The 13,336-nt window shown below is 42.6% G+C and overlaps 1 protein-coding gene across 2 annotated transcripts; it reads right to left on the reverse strand.

The window, feature by feature from the left end:
• Window positions 1-9,760: 9,760 nt before the first annotated feature.
• On the reverse strand, window positions 9,761-12,135 carry LOC120109335 (RNA-binding protein 24-B-like). Of its 2 annotated transcripts, XM_039123083.1 has the most exons (7): window positions 11,824-12,135; window positions 11,518-11,733; window positions 11,305-11,440; window positions 11,095-11,221; window positions 10,911-10,950; window positions 10,585-10,828; window positions 9,761-10,492 (listed from the first exon to the last, which is right to left on the reverse strand). In XM_039123083.1, exons 2-7 carry the CDS (start codon window positions 11,719-11,721, stop codon window positions 10,410-10,412), a joined length of 834 nt encoding a protein of 277 aa, XP_038979011.1. In that variant the 5' UTR covers window positions 11,722-11,733; window positions 11,824-12,135; the 3' UTR covers window positions 9,761-10,409. The 2 variants fall into 2 exon arrangements, with proteins under 2 accessions (XP_038979011.1, XP_038979010.1); XM_039123082.1 differs by having other exon boundaries at window positions 11,518-12,135.
• Between the last annotated feature and the right edge of the window lie 1,201 nt (window positions 12,136-13,336).

Genomic DNA, 13,336 nt, shown 5'->3' on the forward strand with positions numbered 1-13,336 from the left:
ACTGGTGGTTAACAATAGTGGTTTTTGGCACTTTGTACGACCATTGCCACTGGGTTACGTGGCCATAGCCTATTGATGTCGGAATTTAGTATTAGTTTTTATAAAACTGCTTAATAAATTTTAAAAGAAAAATATGTTTATTTGTAATTTATTTTTAGTAATTATTTTGTGCTTTAATTAAATATCTGGCATGCTTTAACCCCACTATGGGTTATTATGTTGCTTACTAGGCTAGTGTAGCTCATTATTATATTTTCTCTGTTTTTTGGAGCTAGAGGCATGATCGCATGAGACTGGGGTGTGCGCTAGATTTTCTGAAGATTCTTTGGTTATGAGCATTTTAGTTAGATTAGTTAGATTATTTGATTTATGTTAGCATATGCTACTTTAAAACTACTGTAAGAACTATTTAAATAAATTAATGCTTAAATAAATTTTAAGGATTTGTCATTGCTTTGATACAATCTGTTGCCTTGCATGCATGTACGGTCTGTCGTACAGGCATACGGCGTCTGCTGTGCTCCCGCCTCAGGGCATGACAATGACTTTGAAGAAGATGTAGACTGAGTAAGCCTGATTTCTGCAAAATATTCGTGTAGAGTAACCGTTGCTTTGTTCAAGGCTATGATCTTCGATTAAGAAGTTTATTTGAGTATAGCCCTTATCAAGCCAACACTCCCAACTCCAATTTCTTGGATTTAGGCTAGGACTCTGATGAGCCTTTAAAGGAGGTAGATTGAATGGACCAATAGGTCTGATTTCTGCAGGATATTCTTCAGCCAGAAATGTTGCTTGAAGGTAGCTAGCTATAATTGTGACTTCCAGGGGTGTATATCCCTAGATACCCGAGCACCTAATTCTCTATTCTACTTCATCCGGTACAAATGGCTTGCAATCAAGTCCATTTTCCAAGTCAGTGGTTTCCGTGGTTTATGCATGCTCTTTGCTCGATGTGGAGGGTCCAAAGAGGATCCTGAGGCACTCTTGGCTTCATCTTCATTACCTTGTTACGAATTTACACTGGACTATTTGGAGGCAGCAAAATGCCTACCTCTTCACTTGCAAAGAATCCCATGCATCCACTGATCTCCGAACCATGTTCTTCACAAGCTCGTGAGCTGGAATAGCCCGTGAAGAAGAAATTTTGGTTGGACGAGGACCATCCCTCTCCCATGACTTCCTCATCTTGTATCATTTTATTTTTTAAATAGAATAACGGGGACCTAGTCAACATCTTTTTTAAGGAGGAAGAAGAAAATAGGGATATTAGTCAGGATCCTTCACAAAAAATGGAATTGCTAGTAGTTTATAATAAAGATCTTTTGTAGCATATCCGTATTAATTAGAATCTTCTAAGAGAATATCATTAGATATTACCTCAAATTCCATTTCCAGGTTTATATTCATAAAGTTATTTTACGCAGAAAGGCATATTTTGGCAATGGTGAGATTGCTCCTTGCAAGGTGATTATACATTCAAAATACAAAAATAACCTCTCTGTATCTAAGTACATTTGCCCTCCTTAGACCTTACAATAGAGGGAGCATCGTGCATTGAGATGTTTTTTTAACAAAAAATTGATTGCCTGTTCAACAATAAAAAAAAGGTTTAAGAACTCTATTAATGTGTGTCTAGCCCAAAATAGAATTTTATGAGAGAGAAAATACCCTAAAATCATTAAGTTCTTTCACTACAGAGTAAATAGGCTATCTCGACATTTATATGCCGACACTAGCTAGAAGCATCGGTAATTTTGGCTCCAGCGCCAAAATATACCGACGCTTTTAAATAGCGTCAACAGTCATAATATTATTATGACGCTAAATAGCATTGTCGGATGCTAAATAAAAAAGGGTGCGATTAGACGACGCTTAAAAGCGTCGTCGGAGTCCAAATACCCCAATGACGCTTTCTCTAAAGTGTCATCAGAGTTCAAATGAACCCCTCCCCCCTCTTTGACGCTTTCTTTAAAGCATCGTTGGAGTCCAAATGAACCACCCACCCACGCCCCCACGATGCTTTCTCTAAAGCATCGTCGGAGGCCCATTTTCCCTCGCACCCACTAGCACAAATCCCCAACCTTCTCCCTCTCTCGATCCCTAACCCCTTCCGATTTCTAGAGCAAAGAAAGCCCCCCTCCCTCTCCCGATCCCTAGAGTGAAGAGAGATAGAGAACTTATAGCGGCGACAAGCTTCTTCACGACAAAGGGGCAAGAAGACCCACCTTGAGATGGACTTCGTGGCGACAAGCTTCTTTCGCTGTGGGAACCGAGGGCCATAGGGGTCCCGATGATGAAGCATGGGGAGCTGTCCATCCGAGCAGCGGGTGGGTCTTCTTTTCGATTTCTCCCATTCGAAACCCTATAATTCGATTTCTTTTCTTGCTTTTTTTCGCTCTCCAATCTGTTCTTCTAGGTTCTTGATTCGAGTCCTCACGGTGGGTTTCTAGGATTTTTCTAGGATTTGGATGCCCTGATGCTTCGGGGAAGCTCGGAGCGTGGGCGATCTCGAGCCTGGAGAAATGATACCCGGACAGAAGGAGCTAGAGGACCGGTTTCAAGAGGTTGGGAACCGGCTCGCCTCTCCTCCGTCCGCTATCGATGAAGTCTTCCATCTTCTTGATGTAAGCCCTAGTATCTTCTTTCCGTTAACTTTCTATTTCGTTGTTTTTTTTTCTTGATTTGTTTTTTAAGCCTTTGTCATGTGATTTATTTGACCAGTATGTTGCCGATTTTTAGGATTTCAAAACGCATGGGGTTCCCCTTGTGTGGATTTACTATCTGTTTATCTTTTTAAGCCTTCTCCGTCCATTGTTCAAGTGTGTAGTATCTTTTTATCTTGTGATTAACTTGATGTTGCTTCTTATAATTTCTCCAGTAGGTTGAAGGATATGGAGAGCATGGACAATGATTCTGAATAGAGGCCTCCTCCCCCACCTCTTTCTCTTCTTCTTTTCCGCCTTCGGACGATTAGGGACCGCCCCAGGAAGCCGTCCTCAAGGCCTCTAGGGTTAGGATTTCTAAATAATTTTTTTTCAAAAATAATAATTATGCCGACGTTTAACTGTCGGCATAGCTTCCGATTTATAAAAAAGAATTTCATCCCCACCTACACAACGCTTTTAGAGGCGTCGGCACCAAATTTACCAACGCTTATAAGCGTCGGTAGAGGCTCTAAAAAGCGTCGGGATGGCCTATTTTTTCTGTAGTGTATTGTGTTGTCACCAGATTTGGATTTGTAACTAAATGACCATTGATATATTTGTAAAACTTCTTTCTCATTGTTATTCTTTTCCGTAAAGAATGAATATACATTTATAGAGATACAAGAGAAGCTATTTTAGGAAACTATTAATCCCAGCATAACGGGATTCTTAAATCAAGTAATTCCATAAAATATTTACGGCTACATTTAGCTATGAATTCCCGAATGAAGAAGTTTCTATATCTGTTTCTTCCATGTTCGGCTGATGGAGGGGCTCATACCCACGGTTAGGAATCCTTGAATGAAGGGATTCCTAAATAGGTTCTTTCCATTCTTGGCTGGTTGAGAGAGACTCACGCCAACACTCCCCCTCAAGTTGGTGTGTAGATATCTCTAACACCTAACTTGTCAAGTGCGTCATTGAAGTTTCGGCTGGAAACTGCCTTGGTAAGGATATCAGCTAATTGATCCTCCGATTTGACAAAAGGAAACTGAATGATCTTCTCTTCCAGGTTCTGTTTGATGAAATGTCGGTCTATCTCCACATGCTTGGTTCGGTCATGTTGAATTGGGTTGTGAGATATGCTGATGGCCGCTTTATTATCACAGAATAAATTCATTGCAGAGTCAGGAGGAAAACCGACCTCTGTTAGCAACCCTCTAAGCCAAAGAAGCTCACATAATCCTTTCGCCATGCCTCGGAACTCGGCTTCAGCACTGGATAAGGCTACCACCTTCTGCTTTTTACTCCTCCATGTAACTAAGTTTCCTCCTACAAATGTAAAGTAGCCCGAAGTAGACTTTCTATCCAGGGTATTTCCAGCCCAGTCCGCATCAGTGTATCCTTCAATATTCAGATGAGTATTCTTGGAGAACAATAGTCCTTTTCCAGGTGATGACTTTAGATAGCGGAGAATTCGAATTACAGCATCCATATGGTCTTCACTTGGATTATGCATAAATTGGCTTACCACACTTACGGCGTAAGCAATGTCTGGACGAGTGTGAGACAAGTAAATGAGCTTCCCCACTAGTCTTTGATATCTCCCCTTATCGGCTGGCACCTGGTCTGAATATTCTCCAAGCCTATGGTTCTGCACAATCGGCGTATCCGCAGGTTTACACTCTAGTAATCCCACTTCCGTCAATAAGTCTAGTACGTATTTTCTTTGAGAGAGGAAGATGCCTTTTCTTGACCTCGCCACCTCTATTCCCAGAAAATACTTAAGCCCTCCCAAGTTCTTCATTTCAAATTCAGTAGACAATTGTTCTTGTAGCTTTGAGATCTCATCAGTATCATCCCCAGTAATTATCATATCGTCCACATAGACTATTAGCGCTGTCACCTTGCTTTGTTGGTGTTTAAGGAAAAGAGTATGGTCTGAGTTACTTTGGCGATAGCCATACTTCCTCATAGCTGAACTCAGTCGGCCAAACCATGCTCGCGGTGACTGTTTTAGTCCATACAATGCCCTCTCCAATTTACAAACAATTTTGTTCCCAGCTGATCCTGTGTATCCTGGTGGAATATCCATGTATACCTCCTCCTCAAGGTTGCCGTGAAGGAAAGCATTCTTCACGTCGAGTTGTTGTAAAGGCCAGTCCAGATTTGCTGCAAGAGATAGTAAGACTCTAACAGTATTCAGTTTAGCTACTGGTGAGAAGGTTTCTGAGTAGTCTATGCCATATGTTTGAGTAAATCCCTTTGCCACAAGTCTCGCTTTGTATCGGTCAATTGATCCATCAGCCTTGTATTTTATAGAAAACACCCATTTGCATCCCACTGATTTTTTTTTTTTCGGGTAATGGGACCAACTTCCAAGTATTATTTTTCTTTAAAGCTTCTAGTTCTTCTTGCATTGCTTGTGCCCACTTAGGATTAGATAGCGCCTCTTCAACACTACTGGGAATATGGCAGGAGGAGAGTGTTTGAGTGAAAGTCTTGAGCGGCTTGGACAGACCTTGAGTAGATACATAATTTGCAATTGGGTATTTAGACTTCCTTCCTTCTTCATCTGGGCTATATCTACTTGGTGGTTTCCCACGATTGTGTCTAAAAGGCAACACAGAAGTAGAAAAGGAATCCAAAACATGAGTATGTAAAGGTGCAGATAACGGTGCAGTAGGGGTGCTTACCTCAGGCACGTTCTCAGGAGGAGGAGGGTCTAGTGGCACTGATGAGGAGGGGGACTGAGGATACTCTGCTTCTTTATTTTGAGGTTCTTCGGTCCTCAATTCGTCATATTCAATCTCTGGTGGTGCCTCATGCAGTTCAACCTCTCTATTTCCAGTTCCATGCTCACCCACTGGGGCCATAAACCAATTTGTCTCTTCTACTTGAGTCTCCCCCTGAAGAGAGGAATTGGGTACTGGTGAAGAATAAAAATTCTCGGACTCAAGAAATGTAACGTCCATGGTGACATAGGTGCGTTTGGTAGTGGGGTCATAGCACCGGAAGCCTTTTTTGTGTAAACCATAGCCCAAAAATAAGCACCGAACAGCACACGGGTCTAGTTTGGTACGTTGATTCTTGTGGAGGTGGACAAAAGCAACACACCCGAAAATTCGAGGAGGAAGCATCAATATTGAAGGAAGGGATATATAGGTAGAGAGGATCTGTAAGGGGGTTTTAAAGTGTAGAACTTTAGATGGCATACGGTTGATTAAGTATACAGCAGTAGCCACAGCATCCCCCCAATGGCAGTGCGGCACCATTGCACCAAGAAGCAGTGCACGGGATGTTTCCAAAATATGCCGATTTTTTCTCTCGGCGATACCATTTTGTTGAGGTGTTTGGGAGCATGAGGTCTCATGGAGGAGGCCATGATGGCGGAAATAGGCCTGAAATCTTTGATTGATGAATTCTCCACCATTATCGGAACGAAGAATTTGTATCTTGGAGGAGAATTGTGTCTGAACCATGACATGAAAGGCTTGAAAAATAGTGAAGACTTCGTCTTTGGTTTTTAGCTGATATAGCCATGTCATTCGAGTACAATCATCGACAAAAATAACAAACCAACGATGACCAGAGGAAGTGGGTATCGGGGATGGTCCCCACACATCGGAGTGTACCATAGCAAATGGAGAGTTAGCTTTATTCAAGCTAACTGGATAAGAAACCCGTTGGCTTTTAGCCTTGATACATGTATCACATTTAAAGTCCACATGCTTCATATGAGAAAATAAAGATGGGAGTAGATGCTGAAGATAACCAAAAGATGGGTGCCCCAAGCGCCTATGCCATAGCCAAATCTGCCGTTCATGACTACGAGTTTGATGGTGCGTATGATTAGCTCTGCCTGGACTGAAGTCATCAAGGTAATACAGCCCCCCCCTCTTAGTACCACGCCCAATAATCTCCTTGCTGAGAACATCCTGAAGAAGACAAAAGGTAGAGTATATCAGCACAGCACAATTAAGTTCTTCAGTAACTTGACTCACAGACATCAACTTGTTGGAAAGAGATGGAACAAGAAGTGTGTGAGCTAGAGAGAGAGAGGGAGATAGGGGTACGGTTCCAGCCCCGGTGACTGGGTACGTGGCCCCATTAGCATTGGCAATGCAGGTCCTCCGTGGCTGAGTTGTGTTTGAGAAGTCATTTGGATCAAATGTCATATGATCCGTCGCTCCGGAGTCAATAATCCAAGCATCATTATGCCGAGTAGTAGAGCTGCAAAAACTTTGACCACAATTACCTTGATCTGGAGTTGAGGTAGATAGTTCTGTCATGGGAATAAGGGAGAGTTGATCTCCAGCTGTAGCCACCGCTGCTCGACCTGGGATGTCTTTAGTTGCAGGAGTATCTTGGTTTTTTCGGGCTTGTAATTCGTGCCACCAGTCTGGGTAACCATGCAATTTGAAACAAGTCTCCCGAGTATGTTTTGTACCCCCACAGTGAGTGCACTTATTCCCATCAGAATGACCTTTGGATCTGGAGAAGGATCCAGACTTTTGTGACTGGCCAGATTTCACGCCTTTGATGGCCATAACAGCACCACTCGCCACTTCTTCTGCTCCCGATATCATCACGGATTGTCGGAGATCTTCCCTTCGAACGTGAGCATATGCCTGCTCAATTGAAGGGAAAGGTTTCAGCTGAAGGACATCGCTCCGAACATGATCCAATCGATCATTTAGTCCGTCAAGAAAAATGTATACTCGCTCCTCCTGTAACATGGAGTTGTAGCTTTGTATGTCAACTACACATTTCATTGGGTTTGGTCGACGAAAATCGATCTCTCGCCACAAACCCTGTAGATTGTTATAATATTTTTCTATAGATCCACCTGCTTGTTTCATTCGAGATACACGACGTCTGAGTTCGTATACTTGAGAGGTGTCAGTTCCATCAAAGTATGTAGTAGCAACAAAATCCCATACCTGCTTAGCCGTAGGATAGCGAATAAAGTTCACGACCAATGATTGGTCCATGGAATTGATCAACCAACCTTTCACTATGGCATTCTCAGTGCGCCACTTACGAAAGGATGGGTCGGATTCTGAAGGTTGGGGGTAATCTCCATTGATGTATCCCAGTTTGTCCTTTCCTGAGATGTACATCTCAACAACCTGGGACCATAATCCATAATTGGAACCATCAAGCTTGATGCCGATTGGAACCATCGGGGAATCAATGATGGAAGAGGGGGAAGTATGGACCCTTGACAAAGCCTCCGTCATCTTTGACGTTAGATTATCAAGGATGCTTTCGGTGGAGTCCGCCATGAGAGCCGAGCAGAAACTTGATCCCTGCCTGAAAGACACAGTAAAAGGAGAAGGATCATGAACTCTTAATGAGTGAGGTAATCTCCGGCCTGACCATCGACTCCACGACACTCATTGAGATTCAGAGCCTGCTCTGATACCATGTAAAACTTCTTTCTCATTGTTATTCTTTTCCGTAAAGAATGAATATACATTTATAGAGATACAAGAGAAGCTATTTTAGGAAACTATTAATCCCAGCATAACGGGATTCTTAAATCAAGTAATTCCATAAAATATTTACGGCTACATTTAGCTATGAATTCCCGAATGAAGAAGTTTCTATATCTGTTTCTTCCATGTTCGGCTGATGGAGGGGCTCATACCCACGGTTAGGAATCCTTGAATGAAGGGATTCCTAAATAGGTTCTTTCCATTCTTGGCTGGTTGAGAGAGACTCACGCCAACAATATTATTATTCACTGGATGCATAGACGAGAATTTCAAGCACAAGAATTTGAGTTTTAGATAATTCAGACATTCCAAATTATGATCCATAGCTATGATACTACTTTTCGAACGGTTGAATGTTAAGTTTGTATTTGAATGCTTTTTTCACCAAATACTACCAATTATATTTTAGCTTCTTTCTCTGTGTGTGTGTGTGTGTATCTGCCCTTTCCCCTCTACGTGCATGCACGTGCCAAGGACAGCTGCTTTCTTTGTGTAGACCATGTTCATTGCATATGCCAAGCCAATGGATTAATAGTGCAGCAAAAACCTGGAAGAGCAACCCAGGCTTTGTGGCCTCAAGTACTAGGAAGGGCACCATTCCCATCACTTGGTGAAATTGAATCTAAGATTCATTCTAAGTAGGATGGCCTTCATAGGTTAGCACCAATAGCATCAAGTGCAAATGGAAACAATTGCGGATTAGTGCAATTGCTGGTTAGGTTACAAGCAAAGTTAAGAACCAAAGAACTCGCACATGAAAAAGGTTTTGGAAACCTTGACTCAAAAGTATGCAGGATAGCACCATTTAGGGCAATGGTAATGGCCAGTAGCACTAAGTACATTTGATGTCGATGACTACATTACAAGCAAAGACCTTTCATCAAAAAAAATTACAAGAAAATTAAGAACTCATCAACCTACACATGAAATAACTTTTAGAAATCCCTTATTTCAAAAGTATGTAGAATGGCGAATTAGGGTTTGCCCTAGTGATATATTCTAGGTTGAGGTTTTGCATGAAGCATATTTAGTAATTTGAGCCTGGATAATTATAGTACGCTTGGATCTCCCCCCCTCCTCTCTCAAAAGAAAAACAAAATTCTGTGAATTGTTTCCCATGATTTTGTAATTGGGAATCACAACCTCCTTTCTCACCCATATATATGCAACTAATTAATCCAGTTTTGATTTGTGCCCACAGCTTTTAATTGGAACTGGTCCCTCTCTCTCTCCTCCCCCCACCTTTGCTCTCCGAGACATACATCACCTTCTTCAGAGCAGAAACAATGCCAGTCCAACCCACGTTCCCTCACATGCCACCTTTCTCATCCTGTGCATGCCTCAAGGCCATATACAAAGAAAAGGCTCGCTTTCCTTTGCCAGCTAATGAACCGAGTACACCCAGTTGGAGCTCTCATTGCAACAGCTAAAGCTACTTCGGATTCCTCTCCCCACAACCCTCTCCACCTCTCTCTCATACCACACCACCACGCCAGTGGCATTGCTCCCTTGGATTCCACCTCTCAGTTTTGTTCCATCACCAGAAAGAGAGGAAATGGGAAAGGAGTTTGAGAAGAAAAGCAACGAGAGATGATGCTGTTACACAGTAAGAAGGAAATTAAAGAAAGTTATAAAAAATAGAACAGTTGAAGGAACCATGAATCCCATCAATCTTTTTAATCCTACATTAGTTTAAAAGTTTAATAACAAGCAGCAAACATGAACATTACAAGTCAGTCAGCAGAGCCATTCCGGCGGCCTCTGCTGCTATCTTCCAATGGATCAGCTTCAAGACTTAAAATCGTCTCTCTGAAGTGAACCATCAACTGCTAGCATGATGAAGATGTGAGGCTGGAAAGCTGGTCAAATATTCCATTCCGGCCTCCGGTCGATGCCTGAACAAAACTAAAACCTCCATGCGAATGAAAGAGACCTATCCATCCTAGTCTAATGGAACAGCAATGATGATTAAATAATGCAACAATGCATGATGATGATGGCGAAGAACAGACAATGGTAAAGCCTAAGACATTTAGCGAAGCAAGCGCTACATCCGGTCGCTTGTTCCATCGACAAGGTGATGAATCAGTTACCCTCTCTGAAATCAGAGAGGAATGAGGAGTGCAAGGAAATCTCAAATCATCCTTCTCCTCCCCCTTCATATCACTAAATACGCGATTCCTCTTTTTTCTTTCCTATCAATGTGATCATGTTAGTATGTTGGATGGGGAAATGCATGAATGCCTAATATCAGATGCAAGAATTAAGACGACGGCTTCTGCGCCGAGGTGTTTCCCGGCAGCTGCTGCAAAGAGCTGGACCCAACAGCTGCTGTGGCAGTCACCCCTGTTGAATTAAACAAGCACCGTTACTGACCTGCGAGGCAGCATTAGAGAGAAGCAATGGCACGTTGCATAGGCCTCACGATGGAAGCTTACCGGTGGTCAGCTCTGTGGAGGGATGCATGGAGAGGATCCCAGCCCTGTATTGCTGTGGCAAGCGAGGGTATTGCAGCATCTGTGGATAATGCAGCCCATATCCACTCTGTGCCTGGCTATCCTGCGAGAATTGAGCATAGAATGGGTAAAAATTTTGGAAGGACCCTGGCCCAGCAGCCGCATAGTATGGAGAGAACTGGTGGTGCTGCTGCCCTCCGCTGCCGCCGTACAAACTGTAGTAGCTCTGCACCCATGCCATGAAAAATTAGCTATTGTCCACCATTCTCCTGTCCAAATTTTGTTTAGGTTTTTCTCATGATACTCACCATTGGATACATGCTTTCTTGTGAGTGTCCTCCAGAGTATCTGATAGAAAAAGAGGACAGATGAACCGAGGAAGAAGGATATCATCATTGCATATACTAACTGATCAAAAAATGAAACAAGCCTCTAATTTGAAAATAATGAAAGGAGCATTGAGTCTAGCAAGAAAAAGCCAAGTTTATTTACCCATAAACAGAATAAGGATAGACATATTGGGCAGGCTGATGGAAGTAAGAGGTTGTGGCAGCTGATCCATGGTACATAGAAGCAGCAATGCTGGGTCCAATCACAGGTCTAAACCGCCCTGCCATCCCTGCATTTAGAACTTACACCATTAGCTTTCCTTTGGATGAGAAAGAGAGATTCACAGATGGTTTGGGACTATGAAAGATGGACCATGTTGGGAGTTCGGTGGCCGGGTTCGGTGAGTGGTGCCGGTCGATGCCAGGTTGCAATTAGCCCGCCTTCCGTCGATCACCGGCGATCGATCCTGGCATGCTCTTGTTGCTGAATCAGGATCTTTAAAAGTCACCTGATATACAAGACTAGAGAGAATTAGAAGAGATAATGACATGGTTTTTAACATGTCAATGGAAGAGAGAGGCATACAAAGCCGTAGCCTTTGGAACGGCCGGTGTTCTTATCGGTTATGACGACGGCCTCGAGGATCTCGCCGAACTGCTCGAAGTAGCGGTGCATGGTGTCGCGCTGGGTCTCCCAGGCGAGGCCTCCCACGAAGATCTTTGTGTAGGTAGTGTCGCCTCCACCGGCATGGCCGCCGCCCATCTGGAACTGTCGTGGCTGCGCCGCCATCACAACGAGACACTAACAACAACAAGAGAGAATAGAGGTGGAGTAGCTCGCAGATTATTTGTCCCTCTCTTATATTTTCATAGACCAGAAAAGATTTCTAACCTTCCCTTTGGATTCTCAGATGGTGATAGCGGTGGCACAGAAATCATTACAGGCCAGAGGAATGGAGGAAGGAAAGGAACATGGAAAAGAAAGAGAAGTTAGAGAGAGAGGAGGGGAAGGGGAAGTAGTATGTATGCGGAGAGCGAGCAGGGAAAGAAAGGGAGGTGGTGGCACCCACGGCAAGGAGAAAGACAGGTCGACGTCCGATGGAAGAGCTGTATCTCTTCCGTAAAATAATTGAAAGGTTTTCGGGAAGGAGGGGGCTTTGTTTCTGCTTCGCTGGCTTCAACCTTTACAGCTATAAGGTACATAATACTGTGTTTGTTCTTGACACCGATCACAGTTCTTATTAATCCTATTAATCAAATATTTATTTTTTTTAGAATGGATGACCCATATATTTTTAGTACGGATATATTCAATAAATTTAGAAAACGAAAAATTCTAAAACGCTCTAACCAGTTCTCTATTTCAAATCTTTAAGGTACTTTGGAAATAACTGCCACATATTAAGCCACCCAAATACAGTATATTATCTTGATGCACGCCATTGGAACGAACGGCTGGGACCTAAGATATAATTTCTCACTTATCTGTACCATTTGTTAAAAAAAAAATAATTTTGTCCTAAACCTTATCTTTCTGGAGGGGAACGGGGATTGCCAGGGCTGTCTGTTTGCTGGGTCTTTCTCCATCATATCCCCAATGCATTCACTGCCAACTTCTGGCCTCAAATCCTAAAAAGTGCAGTTGGAGGAGGGACCAGGAGCATGGACACTGGGCTCTCCTTCCAAAGTTTCAAAAAGAAATGAGAGAGATTAACATGGGAGTGACTGAATTAATTATCAACTGTATTGAAGCTTGGATCTTTTCAGCCCTGTCTCTCTTTCCGTGTTACGGTTTTGGTTTTTTAAAAAACAAGAAAAATGAAAAAGAGAAGTACTGAGTTCCGGAAGAAGCGGCGTTTCTTATGGAAAGGGTATAGATTTTAGTTGGGAGAAGCGTAACAGTGGCCAATGGGTACAATATTTTGTTTCTAGCTTTATTTGGCAATATTATTAGAAAAGTAGCCTGGAACTGAATCATAGCCGTCGCTAGCTTAGACAGCCTATTCTTGGTCAAAGCGCTTCTTCGCTCTCTATATCTCTTTTTTGTTGTTGATAAAATATTTTCTGTATGCCTAATAAAGAAACATGGGAGAGTACGGGTGAAAGTGGTGGATCGGATAATACCCATCATCCGAATCTATCCATGCCGTCAATGGGTACAATATTTTGTTTTTAGTTTCCCTCGGCAATATTAGTAGAAAAGTAGCCTGAAACTGAATCATATCAGTTGCTAGCATCCAACGGCTTAGACTGCCTATTCTTGATTAAAGCGCTCCCTCTCTCTCCATACATCTCTTCTTTCTGGTTGATAAAATATTTTCTGTATACCTAACAAAGGAACATGAGAGATTATAGGTAAAAATAGTGGATTGGATCCGAATCTATCCAAATATGAATAGAAATAT

Source organism: Phoenix dactylifera, unplaced genomic scaffold (assembly GCF_009389715.1).
Source record: "Phoenix dactylifera cultivar Barhee BC4 unplaced genomic scaffold, palm_55x_up_171113_PBpolish2nd_filt_p 002051F, whole genome shotgun sequence".
Lineage (NCBI taxonomy): Eukaryota > Viridiplantae > Streptophyta > Magnoliopsida > Arecales > Arecaceae > Phoenix > Phoenix dactylifera.

What these genes read in the sequence shown, in the direction of transcription:
- LOC120109335 (XM_039123083.1), bottom strand. Translation starts at nt 11,721, where the DNA reads ATGGCGGCGCAGCCACGACAGTTCCAGATGGGCGGCGGCCATGCCGGT. An exon ending in GCCACCGAACTCCCAACATG is followed by an intron (nt 11,222 to 11,304) that starts GTCCATCTTTCA and finishes TTCTAAATGCAG; the next exon opens with GGATGGCAGGGCGGTTTAGA. An exon ending in AAGAAAGCATGTATCCAATG is followed by an intron (nt 10,829 to 10,910) that starts GTGAGTATCATG and finishes GCATGGGTGCAG; the next exon opens with AGCTACTACAGTTTGTACGG.